Source organism: Kryptolebias marmoratus, linkage group LG17, assembly GCF_001649575.2.
Source record: "Kryptolebias marmoratus isolate JLee-2015 linkage group LG17, ASM164957v2, whole genome shotgun sequence".
NCBI classification, from domain to species: domain Eukaryota; kingdom Metazoa; phylum Chordata; class Actinopteri; order Cyprinodontiformes; family Rivulidae; genus Kryptolebias; species Kryptolebias marmoratus.
This window is the reverse complement of record NC_051446.1, coordinates 24,832,680-24,853,503: the sequence shown is the minus strand read 5'-3', so window position 1 is coordinate 24,853,503 and position 20,824 is coordinate 24,832,680. Positions and strand designations below refer to the sequence as shown.

Sequence of the window (20,824 nt, the reverse complement as noted above, 5' to 3'; positions counted from 1 at the left end):
AAAGTCATTTCAGCCATCTTCTGAATGAGCCGAATGTTTCTAAATAAGAACAGCTGAAATAAAACAACGTCTAACAGACATGAGAGGCTTCCCTCACGCCGTCAGGCTGTCATGGATGTCAGAGGAGCGAGGTCACGCCGTCGCCGTGGTTACCGTGACCTCATTCTGCCTCGGTCACCCAGCCGGGGCCCGGCCTTTGTCCCCTCACGTTTCTGGGAGAGACAGCTTATGTCCCGCTGATCGGATCCAACAGCTTCAAGGAGCTGTGGCGCCAGCTGTGACATCACTTCCTGTTTCTGACGTCTAAACCGTGTGGGTGGGTCGACTACGAAGGGTTAATCAGGTCCAGGTCCAATAATTACTTCATGAGTTTCATTATTTCCAGTGGTTGATATTCTGCTAACAGAGACAGAGACACACTGAGACACATTGATACACACTGAGACACACTGAGACACACAGACACACACACAGAGACACACTGAGACACACTGAGAGACACACACAGAGACACACTGAGAGACACAGAGACACACTGAGAGACACACACAGAGACACACTGAGACACACAGACAAACACACACATGTAACTACATGATCGCCCTTCATCAGTCAGATTTCTCTCCAACATGCAGCCTCTGAGAAATCTTTACTCTCACAGAGCTGAAGATCTGTCAGCAGCTCAGAAACACACACACACACACACACACACACACACTGCTGGGACCTGACTGCAGGACAGATTTATGGAGCGGTGAGGCCGGTTCTTATAAAAACAAACAGAAGTTCACAGAAATCTGAAGATTATTCTGCAGGTCTGATGTCCAGAACTCACTGAGGTCTTTAGTCTGCGTCCCTGAGCCCGTGTCCTCATCTGGACATCAGGGTCAAAGGTCAAAAATCATCTGTGAGCTGTAACAGCTCGCTCCCTTCAGTGTGACTTTTATAAACCTTTGAAACATCTGAGCTGATTGGATCAGAGCCTCGTCAGACGGTCTCTTTCTCTGCAGACTTTCAGACTGAATGAGCGACAGAATCGTGTTTTTGGCGCCCTGAAGAAGAAGGCGGAGCCAAAAGCTGCTCAGTAACGCTTGTTGCTCTTATACAACCTGCTCCGATACGGTAATTACCCCACCAGGAGGGGAGCCGCTTCTTATTACGGCCATCAGAGCAACTCAGAGGCTCATGGCGGAGGAAATGTGTATACTCTGAGTTATGAGCCGAAGGCCTCCACATCAGAAACGTGACGACAGCTGAAATTTAAACAACGTGCTAAAACAACAAGGAAGAATGTGTTTCAACATCCTGCTGACAGACAGGACGGAGGATTACATCACAGGTAAAATAAATATGTTTGCATGAAAACTAAACATTTATACAGCTGCTGCTTTTAGCTTTTAGCTAGCCTTTTGCTACATTTAGCTACAATTAGCTTTTTTAGCTTTTAATTAGCCTTTTGTTACTTTTAGCTAGCCTTAGAGTGACTAATAATTTAGCTTTTTGCTACATTTAGCTATAATTAGCTTTTTTAGCTTTTAATTAGTCTTTTGTTACTTTTAGCCAACCTTAGAGTCACTAATAATTTAGCTTTTTGCTACATTTAGCTACAATTTGCTATGTTTAGCTTTTAGCTACCATCTTTTGTCTTATTTCTTTAATAAGTCATGTTAGGATTTCAGATTTCATTCGGCTCTTAGCCTTCAGGTTGTATTTTTTTACATTTTTATCTCATTTTATATATTTTCTGACTGACTTGTCGTCAGTTTGGTACAAACGTATATTTTAGTCTAAAGTGCAGATATTAGTTGCGTTTTGGAGCATTATTGCTCTTTAATTTTATATTTAATCTTATTGAAAATCCTACATGCACGTTAGATTTGAACTGTTTTTCCTCCTGATCAGAAAACTAAAACCTTTCTGTTCTCGGCGTGCAGAAACAGGTTTTACATTCGGTGCTTTTAGCTTCTGGTGCTGATTTTCTTGCTGCAGAACATAGAGGAACAGCAGGAGGCTGCAGGTTTTCCTCTCATCTCTTTCTCTCCATTTTAAATATCTGCTGGAATAAAGACCAGGATTTCTCTGCAGATGGAGCCACACCTTGCCTCGGGCTGCTCTGGGTTTCCTTGGACTCTGTAGCTGCACACACACACACACACACACTCACAGCCGTTGGAAAGCATAACCATTAAAACCAGAGCGAGATATTTATGGCGTGACCCACATTCTGTAACTGTGACAAACTCCCCGTCTTATCGCTGCCGATCAGGACGGAGGGTAAAGAAGGCGTGCTCCCAGCGTGCGTGCATATCGCCCGCCGCCTTTCGTGACACAGTTTATATCAAGATGGCTGCCACCGCCACGGAACGTGTCAATGCTCTGAGGATGACTCTCAGCTACTACTGCAGAAACTGCACCTCATTATCTGTAACTTAGAGGAAGATACAGCATGTTTTAGTTAGAACAGCTGTAGCAGCCATCTTTAATTGGGTTTAAAATCAGCAAATGCTGAGTCAGCATTCAGTTTGTTCTCCTGGTTTTTATTTTTCTTATCGTTCTCTGCAGAAAAACCATCCGGCTGATCTGTTCGAAACAAAAACAGCTGGACTTCCATCCGAGGAGGATTATTTTACCGACTCACACCGTCCGAAGGGAACTCGTCAACGAATGTAAACAAACGACTCGTAATTGTTGGCAACAAAACCTGACTCTGAGGATTTTACTCAGTTATTACAAATTAAGTGCAGACTTTAGGTCTGAAACAGATATACAAAAAAATCTAATCAAAAACAGTGAAAAATTGAGTATTTTGACAACTTTATTTACAAATATTTTCCTGTAGAAAATCACTGGTTGCTACATTTAGCTAGCTGTTTGCTGCTTTTAGCATTTAATCTATCAATTAATCAATCAATCTGTCCACCGGTTCATGAGATATGTTGCTAACAGTACAGATAAATGGTCGATATTTAACGAATCAGGAAAGGTCACTCAGAGAAGGTGAGAAAACAAACAATCCTTCGTCTCTCCTCTTCATCAGCAGCACCGGGAGCCTCGAGCAGCTGATCTAATCCCTCACCTGTCTGCAAACACAAACGCCGCTCGGCTCACGGCAGCGAGGCGAGACAAAAGGTTGAGCCTTAAGAACAGCTACGCTTCTGCAATTCAGCACAATGGAGGGAGGGAGGCGACAAATGGGCGACGCAGCGTGGAAGACTTTGAAGGTTACCACAGCACAGCGAGCTCCTGCTTCACTGCCTGCTGCTGAAGGAACACCTGCTCTGTTATTACAGAACATATGCTTCTCCTCACAGAGACACAACAAGTGTTTCCAACAGGAAACAGATTTATCCTCACAGCGACTCGCTTCAAAGGGCTGCAGCCGTAAACCTGGAAGATCATCACGTGTTGAGTCTGTTAGCACGTCAGACTTGTTTGTGTTGATTAGCTGTGGCGGCCATCTTGAACCTCACCTGCTGCAGGTAGATCTCTGAACAACTCTGCATGTTTCAGATGTTTGAGCTCATTACTTCAATAAACGGATCATTAACGGGTTCATGGCGTACTGAGGAGGTAAACCCAAGGAAAACGTCTCAAACTTTCAGCTAGTCCCGTCATCTTAAACCAAACTGCAGCCTTTAAAACATCATCCAGGATGTTTGAGTTCACAGTTAATAATCATCTAACCCTTTTCCACCACAGTGAAACCTGAAGGACCTGATCGTAGCGTCTGATATTCCTGTAGGTTTAATGTGGGCAACAACCGCAGGCAGGAACCTTTCTGTTCGGAGCTGTTTACAGAATTACATAAATGACATTTCTTTCATTATTTGTTTCCCTGCAGCCCCGGTCGGCACGGTGTGGGACGATGCAGCAGAAATCCATCCTGAGAGGTTAAACCACGAAGAAACAAGGCTGCGTGAGTCATCGTCGGCTCTGACACAGACGTACGGATGGCTTCATTAAAAATAGGTTTGCAAGTTTCCTCCTCTCGTCTTTGTTTCCTGAAGCTGGCTATAAATAGAAATAAAGGAGTTCCCTTTTATGACTCAGCTGCTGAGTCATAAAGAACCAGACGAGCCACTTTCTCTTCAAACCGTTTAAAATGCCAACATGTCTCCTGCAGGGACGCCTCCAGAACCAAAAGCCTTGACAGAATTAAAGACGTCTTCTTACACTGGCTGTTCGAAAAACGCAGCAAATACGGCCAGAAACTCATCTCCATCAAAATATTTTACAGAGACACCGACTTATTCTGTTCATCCGTTGCTCCTTTTCAGGGATACAAGATTAATCATAAGAAGAAATAACAACTAAATGTTTATTATGATTATAAAGTTCTACTAATAGCTTGTGGAAATAAAGGCTCAAGATGCAAATTAACACAAACAAACAAACAAAAACAACCTGGAGAACATCTAACTGAACTAACACCGAACAGGAAGCAGAAAAATAAAAAAATAACATCAGTGAACCAGCCCCGATCAGATCTTCCTCCTTCCTTTTTATCTGATCATCTTCTTCATTCAGTTTTTAACGTGACGGAGCCTCCTGCAGAAAGATTAAAAGATGGAGCTGATGTCAAGTTGGTTCTTATCTTAGAGCTCCTTTTCTGACAAAATCAGAGGTCAAACAGAGTGCACACAGCTAACGTGTTAAATCTGGGAGCACAAATAAACTCCTCAGAGGGGAAATGATGACAGGCGCTGTAAAAAACGCACCTCGGCCGTCTGAGTCCGACTCTGACGGCAAGACAGCGATCCGGACCCGGAGGTTTCCTGCAGGAACCCGGCTGCTGTGATTCAGAGGCACAAGGAGGGCAGCAAGTCGTCGCAAAAACAGGAAATTAAAGACCTGAGATTCCTGTAAGGGATGCATACATACAGACAGATATTTCGCTAACAGACAGGCCACGTTTTGACCAGCAGGAAACGAAGCTGTGCAACGATAGAAGGAAACAATTAGTCTCAAATTTAACATTAACAGCTGTAAAATTCACTGACTTATAAACGTTTCTGCATTTTCCAGGGTCAGCTGGCTGTGGCGGCCATCTTTAACTGAGCTAGCTCCAAAGGTTAATCCGTTGCGGTGGTTACTTCCTGGAAGTCTCACCAGCGGTTCATGAGATATTTTGCTGACAGCGCTCAGAGTTTGTGTTTGGGATCAGTCTCAGCTACTGCCACAATATCTGCAGCCATGTTTGTTTCAGAAGGTCAGCTGGCTGTGGCGGCCATCTTAAATCCGGTTGACTCCAAAGATTAGTCAGTTAGAGATGCCCAACCAAGACTTCATCCAGATATTTATTTAACAGAGACACAAAAACACTATCGCCCGCCTTCACCTTCAACCCAGCGTGGCGATGTAAATGCGGCGGCGCTCTCGTGGCCCCTGGCCCTCGGTTCGCACCGCGGCCGGTGACACCTGAGCGGCGAGGGTTTGACTTCCCATTAAAGTTTAACACAAGGCAGCAGGTTGAGTGGAAACAGGTCGGCTGCTTTCCCTCAGCGTCTGAGGTCAAAGTTCACCCCGAGGTCGCTGAAGACCATCAGGAGCTTGGAAACTGAAAGTCGCTTCTGATGTTAGATTAGTTATCACGTGTCCTCTGCTGCTCTGTTCAAAACAAATACCTGTAAATTCTGTAAGATATAAAATGTTTGAAACTAAACCCAGATATTAGAAAACACCAAAGGTTGATTTCGTTCACGATCCGCTGAGAGGCTGCACACGAGGCCGAAACCTTCCCCTGCCGGGCGGGAATAATCTCCCTGAGAGCCACGGGACGGAAACAAACGTTCCCGTTGGAGCGGGAACTAAACGACTCCGACCGCGCCGGAACCACGAGGACAGTGCCTCGACTCGGCTCGTCGTTTTTACATCAGAGAGGGAGAGAACCGTGAAACATCCAAGTTAAAGCCTTGAAGGAATGCATATCGCCCGCCATGCCAGAGTTTTAAACTGAGAACATCTCGCGTTGTAGCTGTTTTGGTTAAAAATAAAAAAATAAAAAAACATTTATGCCTGATCTCATGTTTTGTGAATGACTCTCGGCTACTAATATCTGTGTTCCCAAAGGTCACTTGGCTGTGGCGCCCATGTTGACCCAGACTGGCTGTGGGTGGGGCAGAGGGAAGAGGCTGATGATGGCTGGAAACCTTCCTGTTTCCAGGAGATCAGTTGTGAAGTTTTAATTGATGTAATCAGGGATTCAGGGGCGCAGCTGCAGAACGTGGTCCAAATCTGTCCTTTCCCGTCTCCGTGGGACCTCTGGGAGGCGGTACCTCACACGTCCAACGCTCCTGCTCGCATCACGGACCGACAGGAAGTTGACGTGTTGCGTTCTCTCGTCTCCTTCCCGGGTGGGGTTCAGGGTCCTCGGCAGGAGCTCTTCCTCTGGTCCTCCCCAGTGATGTCATTTCTTCAGCTGCGGGTGTTAACAGGCCCTCCGAGGCTGATTTTAGGCAGAGTCATCATTCTGACTCTGCTCTGATGCTGATTTGTTCCACCTAATAAATCTCAGACAAACCTTCCCGAAAGACCAGTTGCATGTGTTCACACCCAGATCTGCAGAATCCTGACGATTAGTTCCCAGGTTTTTGTTTGCCGGGTCCCCTGGAGGCTGTGACAAACCCTCGGCAGCGACTTCATCACACTCCGGTGGGTTCCTTAACGCTCCACCGGCGGAAACATCTCCCAGAACAACTCCTCCAGGAAAGGTCTCAGAGGATCTTTGACTGACATGTTCAGGAAAAAAATGTTGTTTAAGCCTCAGATTTACACAGAATATCATTAAATCAGATCACGCTCCAAAGGGCTCTCTTCTTGGTTTGATGCTGATTAACTTTCAGGTAAAAAATGTCTGAAGGGTTCACATCTGCAGAAGTCTCCGATGATCCGTGATGAGGGCAGAGAGGCTGAGTTTTTGTCTCGATGAGTTAAATTACTCAGCAGTCAGGCAAAGATTAGAGCTCAGATTTTATCCTTACAGCATGCAGCGACCACAGCAGGTCCAAAAACAACCAGAGCAAACATCCAGGAGTCCAATTCGGTTAATAAAATCCAGACAAAAATGACATTAATGTCAGGAATTCTGAGGCGCAGTTATTGCCAACATACCAACCTGAATTTTAGCAACCCTTTCTGCTGTTTCACCCTTTCATATGTCAAAGCAATCAGCTCTTCAAATCCTTCAAAAACACTCCGCTAATTCTCCTAATGCTAATTATGCTAATGCTAACAATGCTACTGCTAATGCTAGTTATGCTAATTGTAATTCTGTTACTGCTAATACCACTAGTGTTAATTCTACTAATTTTTAGTTAAAAGGTAATGCTAACTTTAGGTAGCCTTGTGCTATGTTTAGCTTTTTGCTAGATTCTTGCAACTTTTAGGTTTTTTTGGTAGCATTTTACTACATTTAGCTTTCAGCTCAGTTTCAGCCTCTTTAGCTTATTTCAGCAAAGTCATTCAGGACGCTGCATGTTTGCAGAAAATGCTAATTTTCTAATGACTTTATTTAATTTCCACATCTAAAGTCAGCTCAGAAAGGTAAATTCAGCTGGTGTCCTGATCTGTGAGGCAGATTATTGATTGTTAAATAAACTTTGTGACCAAATAAAAACAAAAAGCCTGAACTGTAAACAGTCAACTGTGTTCAAAACTGGTTTTTAATGTAAACTACACGAACCGCAAAACAGGTTTCTCAAGCTGCCAAACTTCTATCAGATGGTTCAGATCAGGATTTACGTTAGTTTTCAGCGACAGGTTGATAAATTTCCACTTTAACCTAAATTTCTCTTCACACGGACTCACTCCACCTGGTTTCTGTCTGTTAAATCTTGTCAGGGAGTGTTTTGCTGAATAAAACCCAACAGCGGCTGGTGTTTCCTGTTAAACGGATATTTACAGGCAGCTGCTTGTTGCTTCGGCTTCACGATGAGGCTGACATTTTGGTTTTGCTTCATTTGTTTAAAACACACAGACGCTTTAGAGAAATGCTTGTTTAAATGTTTTGCTAATAACTATTTAGATTAAACTATCTGTGTGTTAGACGCCACAACCAACAGGCCTTAGAAACCACAAAAACGACAATAAGTCAGTCAGTTTTAAAGCTATTGAGCTAAAATTTGGTTTGGTAGTAGCTGAGAGTCATCCCCAACACATACTATGAGGGCTAACACAAGTGAGCGTGTCATCGCTCCTTACGGCGTTTACAAGATTTAACAAAAACAGGAATAAGTCCATCGTTTCTCAGCACACTTCGTTTAAAACTCCGGCTTTACAGCTGGCGGGCGATATGCATTCCTTAAACTGTCTCAGGTGAGATCCTGTCGTCCTGCAGACGTGCACGGCTCGGGTTTCTCCGAACGACCCAGGGAAAAAAAACAAAAAGCAGCATGAGGTCAGAGAAACACGAGTTAATCAGACGTTTGCTGCTGCAGCCGAGGACACGACACAGAAAACAACAAAGCATGAAATGAAAACTGGAACACGAGGCGAAGAACGACGTTCTGTTTCTGATATAAGCTCTCCTTGACGTCTCATCACCTGCAGCCGGAGTATCGCTCAGCAACAACAACAAACCGTTTCCCTGCGTGTTGATAAAGGTTAGAAACACGTTTTTCCCCTGAACGTATCGGCCCGTTCTCTGATTGCTGCAGGGAATCATCGTTTTTCATTAAGTAACTCCAGACTCGCTCTGTTTATCTCAGACAGAAACATGGGAATGAGAAGATGAGCTTAAAAATAAATAAATAAAGCGCAGCAGAAGAAGTGACGGAGCCAGAAGAGGATTAAACATGTCCTCTCCCTGCCATAACCTCGCCGTGCCAACACACATTTTCATTCAGTCGCACAGTTTACGCAGCATTACACAGGATTAATGATGGAGGCAGACTGTTTGAGAGATGAATTTAACTGCGTCTGAACCTCTCTTGACCTATATCTGTAACCGGAGCCATGCAGCTACTGTATGACGGGCGGTGATATAAGCAGCTGAAGTCTCCCAAACATCTAAACTCAACAGTTTCTGGAAATAATGACTCAAACCCGACTGCGTGAAGCTCCCTTCCACCATCAGAGACAACCTGATTCAAGATGGCCGCCACAGCTAGCTAAAATGGCTGGAACCTGTCCAGCTCCTCCTGGGAGATCTCAAGGCGCTCCCAGGCCGGAGAGGAGTTCTGGGTCTGACCCGGTGTCTCCTGAACCCTGAACCACCTCAGCGGACTCCTGTAGACGAGGAGGAGCAGCGGCTCGACTCCAGAACAGCTTGTTACACTTTTAGACCTGGGTTTAGATTAAAGATTGGGTTAAAAGCAGATTATGACTCAGTTTTGGACAGGTACTGGACCGGGCACTTTGTGTAGAAATGATAAATTTAGGGTGACTTTAGGCTTGGTTCGGACCGGTTTCAGACCTGATATTGGACTTGGAGGGTTTTGTTTTAATTGGTTTGGGCACTAAGGTGTGTTTAAGTTTTGTTTTTGTTTATTAATTTAGTTTGAATTTAGTACAGACAGGTATCAGAACCGGCTTCAGATTGTCTTTAGAAACGATAAGTTTGGGCTGATTTTGGTTTAATCTGATTCTTTACGACTGACATTTAAAGTTTTTGATTCTCCTACAGGAGGTTTTCTCCTGCGTGACGTTTGCATCAGGATGGAGTGGGACTCAGACCACCGGCTCGTCCCGTGGCTAAAGGTGATTCGACATGATTCTGGGAGTTTGGACTCCAGCCCAGTTCCTGCTCCTCGTGCCGGTCCCGTCAGTTACCGCCATCGGACAAACTGGTTTAGGTGTAGTGACGCCTGGGGCAGTTTCAGTTCATCGAGCGATTATTCTGGTCCAACAAGTGTTCTGCAAACACTTCAGTGGATTTTCTTTTTTTAAAGTTGTGCAACGTTGTCAAAGGTTTAAACGGCGCATGACAATGACTCCGTAACGTGATGGGTGGGGTTGGCAAACACAATAAGAGACGAGGAATCTCCAAAACACTGAAAGCAGAATGTACCAGTGTTAGAGGTTATGACCTGCTGACAGAAAAGAGACGTCCGAAAAACAAGGACACAATAATAAAAAACATGTTTTCCAACAAAGGGAGCCAAAATAGGCCAATCGCCTCGAGTCCAGACTGAGAGAATAACAAACTCTGGATTTATTAAAGCATCAAACCTTGCAGGACAAACAGAAACTTCTGCACTTTAATTTAAAGTATTTTAAAATTTGCAAAAATTTGCAAATCACTGAAACATTAGCTCTGACAAATCCCTGTGTGTCAGTGTGTAAACCACTTAGTTTAACAAATTCCTTCTAAAAGGTTCACAATCAGAACCACTCGACCAAAAACTTTATTTAATAGCGACCAATAGAGACAGAAATCCTCCAAAAGTCTGCAAAACAATTCAATATGCATCCAACGTCAGTAAAAAAGAAGCTAGTTTATGTTATTAAAATCATTTATTAGAGTGCCACACAGCTCCATCCTTAGTCCAGTCAGGAAAATGTTTAGGTCATTTCCACAGTATTGTATTGTTGTAAACATGGCTCTGCTTCTACAAATGTTTTCACCCACAGGGATGTAGTAACTATGCCAGGCCTGTGTGTGGCGCTGCAGGGAAAACACGCTGCAAACAGGAAACAAGGCATGGAGCGGGATGAACATAACTCAAACACTGAATCCGTTCAGGGTAAATTCTTCATACGAACATAAAACTATTCACATTTCTTGAGTTTTTTAAATGTAAACTTCATATTTAATGGATTATTTCTGCAACATTCGTTTTTAATAATTTAAATTATTTGCTCTGGGTGTTATTCTTCGTTTAAGTTATGCAGGACAGAGAAACTAGCGTCTGAAGCACAAACACCGGCACGTAATCTGTCACAATCGGGTTTTAACCGAAAAATACAATTAAGGTGTGAAAACGCCATTTCTGTGAGGATGTAAATCTGAAAAATGTTCCCGTGTGACCCGATGAGTTGCATCATTCCTCGTCTTCTAAAGCCTCTCGAGGATTACAACAAACTGTGTCAAATACAAACAAAAAGGAGTCAGATCTTTGCAACAAAACGGCACAAAGACGAGAGGAAAAATCCAAGCAGGGAGAAAGGATTGTTCCACAAAACACAAATATGGCTCGAGTCGATTTGTGCAAGCTTTCCGTACGTCAGAGAAACGTCTGAGCACGGCGAAATAAGAAGATAATTAATTTAAGGTACATGAAGACCGAACACAAAGAATTCATCAAGTAATTCAATATTTTCTTCATCCAAGTTAAAAACTCATGACCAGCCGTGTTTGTTTACCAACAGAAATGTAAATAAATGAAACTGCCCTGCTGGAACCTCAGCATTTATTATCGCTCCTCTGATTCCGCCATGTTTGTTCTACAGCCTGATGGTCGGTCACGTGACTCGGGCCTCCACGTGGTTCAGCTTTGTTTACGTTGAGTGCAGACCCGCGTGTCGGGAAAACTGCTGGAGTAAACTCCATTGAACGGCATCGGTTGAAATAAATCAGGAGAATCTTTTTTTTATGTTTGGTTTCATATTTCACATCGAGCAGCTTTAAGACTTTAGATCTTAAATGACGTCACTAACCATCTGTCAGGTGAGACATTCTGGGTTTTTTAGCTTCAGCAGCAGCTTCAGCAGCTTTAACAGCTTCAACACCTTCAGCTTCAGCAGCAGCAGCTTCAGCAGCAGCAGCTTAAGCAGCACCTTCAGCTTCTGCAGCAGCTTAAGCAGCACCTTCAGCAGTTTCAGCTTCACCTTCAGCAGCTTCAGCTTCAGCAGCTTCAGCTTCAGCAGCAGCAACTTCAGCACCTTCAGCCTCAGCAGCTTCAGCTTCAATTTCAGCACCTTCAGCTTCAGCAGCACCTTCACCTTCAACAGCTTCAGCTTGAGCAGCAGCAGCTTCAGCAGCAGCTTCAGCACCTTCAGCTTCAGCAGCACCTTCACCTTCAACAGCTTCAGCTTGAGCAGCAGCAGCTTCAGCAGCAGCTTCAGCACCTTCAGCTTCAGCAGCACCTTCAGCAGCAGCTTCAGCTGCAGCTTCAGCTGCAGCTTCACTTTCAGCAGCAGCTTCAGCAGCTTCAGCTTCAGCTTCAGCAGCACCTTCATCACTTCTTGGTACCATGTCTGCTGCCTCCTCATCAGTGTGCGGGCACGCTCCTCCCTGCTGAACTCAATCAATCACGCAGCTGCAGATGTGACCTACACTGACAGCTGAAGCTTTGTGCAATCAGCCCAGCTGAGCAGCATCCAGCTGAGAGGTCGAAGCTGCACGTCTCCTGCTCGGCCTCATTCGTTTATCTTTAATATTTTAATTATTTTTATCATTGTTGTTGTTATCCCAGCTCCTTACCTGCCCACTGTCTGGTTGGCGAGCTGTCTCATCCGGTTGAACTGCTTCTTCATCTTGTGTTTTTCAGCAGCGAGCCGTGGCCGAGCCGCTCCTCGTAATATCTCATTGATAAATGGACGTCGGGTCTCCGGCTCGGATCCGGCGCGGGCGGGGAGGTTCGGTCGTCACGGATCCGGTTCGGTCATCGCGGCGGGCGGGCGAATTCCTGCTCCTTTTCCGCTGACGGACACCGTGTCTCCGTCAGCCGCTCCGCTCCGCAGATGCTGGACCGAATCCTCTCCGCCAGCGATGACACGCGCGACGCTCCCCGCCGGTGCATCATGGGAAATGTGGTTCTTTCCGCGCAGCCTCGCGTCCCGACGGTTACGGCTCTGCCGGTTAAAGGGACAGTGCAGATAGTTTGAAGGGGGCTGAGCGGAAGCCCACAAACAGTTAACATCTTACCTGTTGCAGATAGCTGTTTGAGTGACCTCAGTTTGGAGAAATAAAGTTTAATTCTGTCCAGACTGAATCAACTGAACTGACTGCTAATACAAGCTAACAGCTAGTCTGAGCTAGTTTGAGCTAAAGGTTGGTCTGAACTAACCGCTAGTCTGAGCTAATGGCTAGTCTGCGCTAATGGCTAGTTTGAACTAACAGCCAATATGAGCCAATGGCTAATATAAGCTAACAGCTAGTCTGAGCTGACAGCTAGTTTGAGCTACAGGTTGGTCTGAACTAACCGCTAGTCTGAGCAATTGACTAGTCTGTGCTCATGGCTAGCCTGAACTAACAGCCAATATGAACTAATGGCTATTCTGAGCTAATGGCTAGTTTGAGCCATCGGCTAGTACAAGCTAACAGCTAGTCTTCCAAACTGATGGCTAGTCTGAGCCAACAGCTAATATGAGAGCCAGTAAATATAAACTCTACCTAATAAACAGTCTGAAGAAAGATGGTGTTTCTAAATGTTATTAAATTAAATCGTAAGAAAAGATTTTACTGGTTTGTGGATCTTTTTGTTATTTCTCCCTGATCACTGATTAAAAAAACAAGTAATTTGTAATAATTTGATGACAGTTTATTTTTGTTTGTTTTAAATTTGTGACAGACTCATTTAAAGTTTAATTTCATCTAACTTTTATTTCTTTAGTCCACTCATAAACTGAAGAACTTCTTTTATTTTTTGCAGCTGAAACAGTACAACTGAATGTTTTTTTAGTAAATAAATTTTAAAACTCTTTATTTTTTGGCTTAAAACTGAGAGTAGCAGGAACTGAAAAGGCTGCTCTGCATTCAGGCAGATTTAATAGTTTTACAGACAAACAGCATCCTCTGGTGGCTGTTCTGCAGGTTTAACAGAACAGCTTCATTCTGTGACTAAGAAAATATAATTATTTAACCTTTTTATTGAATGTTTCTCCTGGTTACATCAGAAAACATAAAAACTATGTTATTTAAATACTCTATAATTCTTTTCATTTCTCAATCTTACAACTGAACACCTGCTTCCACAGGAACTGAGAAGTTTTTTTGATGCTACAGTTTATATTCTTCTACATTATAGAAACCAGTGAAATGTTTATGTATTTAAACTACTGGAGTTAAAATATGCAGTTAAACGGTGTGATTGTGTTTAACTATGTGAGTTAAATTATTGGACTCTGAATGTAAAGAAATGTTGAATAAAGTGTTTTGATTTATGGCAGCCCGTTTTAACATAAAATCAGCTTCGTCTGATTATCTTTAAATCTTTTAAATTCTGGATATCTAAAAATGAGTATTGACTAACAAATAAATCTGGCTTACAAGACACATAAGGTCGTCTAGATAAAATAAACATTCAAGATATCTCTAATTTATTTGAAGGCACTATTTGACTTGCCAAAAATACAGTTCTAGATATCTCTTAGTCATTTTTTGGCTTTCAAGATATCTGCAATTTCATTTTCACTAGTTGATTTTTAGTTTCAGATACCTAAAAACATACATTTGATATATCTTGAATTAGAATTATGACTAGTCTGAACAAAAATCAAGATAACTCAAATTTACTTCATGACAAGTCATAATTTTATTGTAGATAATTGAAATAAATGCTTCAGATAGTCAGTAATTTAATGCAGATATCTTGAATTGGAGCCTCCAGACAACTTAATGATAAAACTGACGTCACTTATACGCGTCAGAATATTATTAGAAATATATTTAATAACTCGTATGTGTGTAGTCATGAAGAAATTTCAAATATTTGGAATATAAATGTGATAAAACGTCCTGCGGTGGTTTTTGGTGTCATTACAGTTTGCTGCCGCTGGGTGGCGCCAAAGCGGAAGTGGTCGTTGTTTAGTCCGTAGAAGAAGAAGTGTTGCTAACAGGAGGAGCTCACTTGTTGAATGTCAGGAGAGAAACCTTTCCGGAGAAGAACCGCCTCTCCTCCGTTCCTGGCCTGAATCACAGCGGGTCTCTTTCGTTTCTGAACCAGAACTTCTGTCGGAAAAAAATGCGGGACCGAACGAAAGAATTGGGAAACGTGAGTTTGGGAGCTAGCGGCTAACATTAGCGCGCTAACCTGCTGTAAAAAGTTCATTGGTTCAGTCGGGCAGCCACTTTTAGAGCTCCAATCTGCGGTGACAGCTCCTGTTAGAAGAATAAAGCATTATTTGTTGTTAAAATAATAAAGTTTAGCTATACTGGTGGGGGAATTTACTCACTTTAAACGACATTTAGTCCCAACTTCCGTTTCACCTCTTGAGGAGTTGGCTGAGGCCAAGAAGGGCAGGGCATGAGGGGCTTACATGCTGAAAAAAACAACCTGTTTGTTTTATTTATCTGTTTTTAATCTATATTTCTGCAGAAAGCCGAAGCTTCAGATGAGGATGAAGAGGGCAAAGCTCTGGTGATAAAACCTGGAACATCTTCAGCCAAAGATGAGAAGGAGAATGAAGCTTTCTTCAAAAAGGTGAAAAACTTTAGTTTGTTTATTTATATTTATTTATTTAGTTATTTTCAGTGACTTATGATCATTTCAGGGTAAATAGATTCATATTATTGTATAAGAGGAGGTGTTAAAGGTTAAATCTAAGAATCTAAGACGTGTTTTGAGAGTTTTTGGATTAAATCCCAGTTTAATCCTTGGAGTCACAACAATCCAACTTCAGTAAAAAAAAATCATGAATTTTTCGCAAATATTTACCTAAAATGAACAAACTATGAGCATCAGGGCGAGTACAGATGGTAAAAATAAGTTTTTAGATGACCAGCGGTGAAAATTCCTTGCTCCTTCCTTTAATTTGCCTTCAGTGAAATAAAATATGATTTATTAAATCATTAAACCTTTTAATCACATTATTTCTAAGCACATATTTCTACAAACAGCTGGACCTTTTTGTCATATTTTAGTGCTTTTTCAGTTGTTCTCCAGACAAGTTTTCCTCAGGACTTATTTTCCGTCCTCGTGCCAACAGTTTTCAGAAGATTAACTTTTATTTTTTGTTTAATCCTCCTAACGACGACACAACAGACGGCTTCCTGAGCCGACTTTAAGTTGTTTGGGCTCTTTAACACCAGCAGTCTGACACTATTTACTCCCATTTTCTTAGTTTTGGTTAAAAAAACACCAAACATTAAAGAGTTTGAGAGAAAATGGGATTTTGGCTTCATTAAGGTGATTCTTAAAGCGCTAATAGCTATGAATCTTTCCTATAAGTGGTTTAATGATCTTTATTTCTCTCCTGTAACTAACAGGCTTCAATCTGAGAGACAAGAAGATAAATTTAATATCTGATCAGATGTGATGTTTAGTTTTCACACAGAACCGACCTTAAACTAGTTATTTACAGCACAATTAACTAATTAACAAGTTCTGCTGTTATTTTACTCAACAGGGACTTTTTGATTAATATAAATCACAGAAACATCTTTTAATGTTTGAGTGTTTCCAGTAAATATGTTTTAAAGTAAGAAAGATGGCTGAAATCTCCTGAAAATAAAAATAAAAAGTTTTTTTGTACTTAATAGGTTTATTTTAACCTTTAACTCACTCATCAGGCTTCTGTTTCTGTAGAAGAAACCTAAATACCTTTTGCTAGAAGATTTTTAAGATATTTATTTTCCTCTTGTGTAGATTAAACTTGTTGTTTTGTTTTTGATCATATCAATGCTGTTTGGTGTCATTAAATAAACAATCCTGGAGGTCAGACTGATACAAACTGTCTGCAAATATAAATTTTATGGCTAAAATTCAAGGAATGAGCAGAAAGTGAGAGGAGAGGGTTTGTTTAGCAGGTTTTAGGCAGATCTGATGTCTGCAGGACAACAAAGTTGGAGCTGATTCCTTCAAAGATGTTTAATATAAACCTGAAGATTATAATAATTTAGTTTAAAAGAACAGAAGTAGAAACAGGATTTCTGTGTTGATTATTTACAGAAATGAATAAACTTTGGCTCAAAGGATTGTTTTTTTTAGTAATATAAACACCAGATCTTCTAATTTAAAAAGAAAAAATAATAATTTGGTCGTCAAACAGTTCATTAAATGTCTTAAATTTAAAAAAAGTCAAACCTGTTTGTTTGTTTTTCTTTCTTCAGGTGCAGGAAATCCACGAAGGCCTGGAGAGTCTGAAGAAGATGGTTTCTGACCTGGAGAACAAACAGAAAACCGTTCTGGGCGTGGCGCTGCCGGAGGACAGTAGGTTCTGGTTCTGGTTCTGGACGGGTTCACCTCCAAGTGACGGATGAACGCCGGTGTTTGACACTTATTTTGTCTCGTTCAGGTATGAAGAAGGAGCTCCAAACTCTTCGAGACGAGATCAAAACTTTAGCGGGTCAGGTCCAGAGGAAGCTGAAGAGTGAGTTCCTTTAAAAAAAAAAAAAAAACGGCTCATAAAACCTTCCTCCTCGAGCCGTTCGAACCGTAATGCTCCGCTAACGTTCTCCGCAGGTATCGAACCCAAGAAGGGCGAGGAGGACGGGAAATATATTCCCATAAATGTCCGGATGCAGCGCACGCAGGTAGCTGACCAGCTGCTCATTTATCAACCAGAACATGGCTGCTCTTTTTACACTTTTTAAAATATTTAACTTTATTTCTGTCTCTTTCTGCTACATTTAGCCGTTGGCCGACCTTTGCTTACTTCTGTCTTCACTCTGCATTTCTGCAGAAAGTGTTTTTAAGGACTGAGGAAACATTAATTGCTGGATGGAGTCATTTTAAGATTAATTTAGGATTTTTGCTCATAATTCTTGGAGAAAATACGGTAACTTTGTCAGATTTTAATTTAAAACATCCGCTGGGGTTTTGTTTCTTGTTTCCTCTGTCAGCACGGCGTTCTGTCCCGGGAGTTTGTGGAGCTGATGGGTCACTGTAACACCATCCAGGCCCAGTACCGGGACCGGAACGTGGCTCGGATTCAGAGGCAGCTGAAAATCAGTGAGTCGGCGTGTTGAACAGCGAGGCGGACCACTGCCTGATTTCAGGGAAACCCCTCCGAGCTCGGCTGGAGTCAAAGTCCGGTTTCACTTTTCCTTTTCCTTGTTTGGAAAGTCAGGGAATGTTTCGTCTTCCAGAGATTTGCGTCGTTCTGTGACGAGAGTCGAACATATTTATCACCCGCCCACCGCGGTGTTTGCTACCTTTGTGTGCTCAGGTGTCTGTAGCGTCAGTAAAATATCGTCGCCGGCCTCAGCCAGCACAGAAATGATCACATCTCGGCCGTTTTTACAGATATTCAGCTAAAACTCGGCTGGTAGCTCTGAATAATCCCCAACACTTAATCAAAGGGCTCTGACCGTCTGTTAGCGAAATATCTCATGAATTACTGGGCTGATTTTAATGAAACGACCTCATTCAAGATGGCTACAGCTCGGATGCTGAGCGAATGTCTGGCGTGGTGGTAGCTGCGAGTCGCTAACAGCACAGACTCTTGAGGGCCGACGCTGGAACGTCAGGCGGCGCCGCTCCGAACGACGGCGGCGGGCGACATGCATTCCTTTAACTGACTGTTTCTGACTCCAGCTGGGAACAACGTGACGGACGAGGAGCTGGACGCCATGCTGGAGAGCGGCCAGACGGACGTTTTCACTCAGAACGTGAGTCGGCGGCGGCGCTTCGAGCCGTTTGTGTTGGAAATCTCGCCTCGAGGTGTCTGATTGGTCAGAACAGCTGTCACTCAGGTTTGCTCTGTTGTTGCTCTCTAACTGCCCGGCCTGGACAGCGGATCGGGTAAGAAGGGCCAGGCGTAGCTTTTAGAGGCATAGCGTCACGATGGAGGGGGCGGGGCTTGCTCGACCTGAAGCAGGTGCTGAAAACTTCACTTTGTTCAGATCCTGATCGACGCCAAGGCCACGAAGCAGGCGCTGAATGAGATCGAGTCGCGGCACGACGAGATCCTGAAGCTGGAGAAGAGCATCACGGAGCTGCACCAGATGTTCCAGTACCTCGCCATGGAGGTGGAGGCTCAGGTACAGAACCGCCGCCCACCGCCGCCGCGCTGCTTTAAACCTCCCGGGTCTGACGCTCTCGTCTCCCTCAGGGCGAGATGGTGGACAGGATTGAGGTCAACATCAAACAGTCTTGTGACTACGTGGAGAAAGCGAAGGACAACGTGGAGAAGGCCGTCACGTATCAGCAGAAAGCTCGTAAGGTGGGTTCATCAGGAAGCTGAGGCGCGCAGAACCTCAGATTATTTTTTATTTTATAATCCGGCTCCAGTTTCAATGGAGGTAAGAAAGTTAGGACACCTTAAAAAGGCCTAAATCGGTCCAGACTTTTAATTTTAGGTCTTAAAATGCATTTAGGTAGTTGTTTATTCCCTGGTTCTGTCCGAGGACTACAGAACTACAACTCCCATCATGCATCAGTTCAGTCAGAAGGACTTTATTTACAGACACTCAGTGGAAAGAATCCGTTTTGCTCCTGAAAACTGGTTTGGATTGAATTTAAATAAAGTGTTTTAATATTTATTACTTATTTTAAAACGGCTCGTTATTTTTTACAACTTTAAATTTAATCATTGTGGTTTTAAAAAGTCCCAAATTTGAGTGAAATTAGCAGAAAAAACAAACATGTTGTCATGGAAGTACTTTTACTGTAATTTTGAGGATTTATTAGATGTAATAAAACTTAAACCAAAACATTTTAGCTTCCAAAATAAGACTTAAAACCTCAAATATCCTTGGCTGAACGACAGATTTATCTAAAAATAAAAAAATAAGAGCATATTGACAACACAGAGAGCTTAAACTTGTATTGTATTAATTTTTTTTAGTAGAAATGAGTCGTTATTTTGAAACTCGGTTTAGTTTCTGGAGATCATCTCAGGCCTGTATCAGTCACTGAGGGCGATCATGTTTTTGCTCATAAAAGCTGCGTCCAGATTTTATTAAACATCTCAGGAAGGAATCCCTGGATTCACGTCTACAGGTTCAAGATGTCCGCCGCAGCTAATCGTCATCAGGAAACACAAATGTTTCTGAGCTCACATTATTTTCGAAGTTTGACCAAAACGACGACAAATCTGTCGTTTCCGCTCGAAAACAACAAACGTTTTATTTTTTTCCATCACGTTAAAGTTAAACGTCATCGGATGATTCTCTTTCTCCCCGCCGCAGAAAAAGGTTTGGATCGCCATCTGCTGCGCCATCCTCATCATCATCATCGTCATCGCCGTGGTTACCACTTTTGGCTCGTGACACGGAGTCGTGTAAGTTACTTGCAGGTCGCCTCGGCAGGGACGTGTAAATACAGCATCCCGCTCACGCTTCTGTCTCGCTTGTTTTTGTTTCCTGAACCCTGTTTGAGGCGTGTTGCAGGTTTCTGTTCTCCGCAGAACCAGAACAAAAAAAAAACTGTTACTTCAGCTGCTCTCTTCTGTGGAAAGAGGAAATAAAGTCGTGTTTAAAGCAGTATTTCGAGCGAACACTGGCGCTGATCATGCTGTACTCAGGAACGCTGATTCTTGGATACATTTAGAGACAATTACACAAAATAAACTAATATAATTGTACATAACACTATTTGTGATTCCTGCTTTTTTTTTTGCTTCAAACTGCCTACAAGTGTAAATAATGAGTTTTATTTTGAATTAAACCCCCCAGCAGCAGCTCAAACCAGCTTTTAGTCATCTGAAAAGTTTATTTATGATTTGAACTGAATTAAAAAAGCTGCTAAAAACATCTGACTAACGATGGAGCCTTTAAAGCTGTGCCTTCTCTGTAACCAGCTGGGAACATAAACGTGCACTAATTTAGTCAAGAAGGGATGGAATTAGGATCTTTGATGCGTTTTTAGTCTCCGGTTTTATTCAGGAGCCGAATTAGGAACAAATGAATGAACTTTCAGTTAAAGGATGTCTAGTTTTCACCAAAAAAAAACTTTTCTATTGTGTAATATTACTGTTCGAATATTTTAATGTGTTTTTAAATAAAAAACAAACTCATTCTATTGGTTTTCTCGTGTCGTTAATTACCAGCTGAACTTTCACT

The 20,824-nt window shown here is 42.6% G+C and overlaps 2 protein-coding genes and 1 long non-coding RNA gene across 5 annotated transcripts in view; 2 read left to right on the top strand and 1 right to left on the bottom strand.

Moving 5' to 3' along the window:
- Positions 1-12,668, bottom strand: part of LOC108248052 (rho GTPase-activating protein 44) — a 52,465-nt gene extending 39,797 nt beyond the window's left edge. The window contains exon 1 of the mRNA XM_037980948.1: positions 12,362-12,668. Coding sequence (XP_037836876.1) covers positions 12,362-12,414 — 53 coding nt within the window. The 5' untranslated portion in view covers positions 12,415-12,668. The remainder of the gene's footprint in view (positions 1-12,361) is intronic.
- LOC119617891 lies at positions 943-11,685 on the top strand. 3 transcript variants are annotated; one of them, XR_005234339.1, is made up of 4 exons: positions 3,136-3,570; positions 3,700-3,738; positions 3,842-3,969; positions 9,623-11,685. It is a non-coding gene; the product is annotated as an uncharacterized LOC119617891 (long non-coding RNA). The 3 variants fall into 3 exon arrangements; XR_005234340.1 differs by lacking the exons at positions 3,136-3,570; positions 3,700-3,738 and adding an exon at positions 943-1,339; XR_005234341.1 differs by lacking the exon at positions 3,700-3,738 and having other exon boundaries at positions 3,136-3,479.
- A 2,011-nt stretch (positions 12,669-14,679) lies between the features above and the next one.
- stx4 (syntaxin 4) lies at positions 14,680-20,783 on the top strand. The gene is made up of 10 exons (XM_017436495.3): positions 14,680-14,873; positions 15,198-15,302; positions 16,931-17,030; positions 17,116-17,190; positions 17,283-17,353; positions 17,663-17,771; positions 18,357-18,430; positions 18,665-18,802; positions 18,874-18,984; positions 19,952-20,783. Exons 1-10 carry the CDS (start codon positions 14,844-14,846, stop codon positions 20,030-20,032), a joined length of 894 nt encoding a protein of 297 aa, XP_017291984.1. The 5' UTR covers positions 14,680-14,843; the 3' UTR covers positions 20,033-20,783.
- The last annotated feature ends 41 nt before the right edge of the window (positions 20,784-20,824 follow it).

Coding starts and splice junctions, on each gene's coding strand:
- stx4 (XM_017436495.3), top strand. CDS start 14,844: ATGCGGGACCGAACGAAAGAATTGGGAAAC. Junction 18,431..18,664: donor CGGACGTTTTCACTCAGAAC/GTGAGTCGGCGG, acceptor CACTTTGTTCAG/ATCCTGATCGACGCCAAGGC. Junction 18,803..18,873: donor CCATGGAGGTGGAGGCTCAG/GTACAGAACCGC, acceptor CGTCTCCCTCAG/GGCGAGATGGTGGACAGGAT.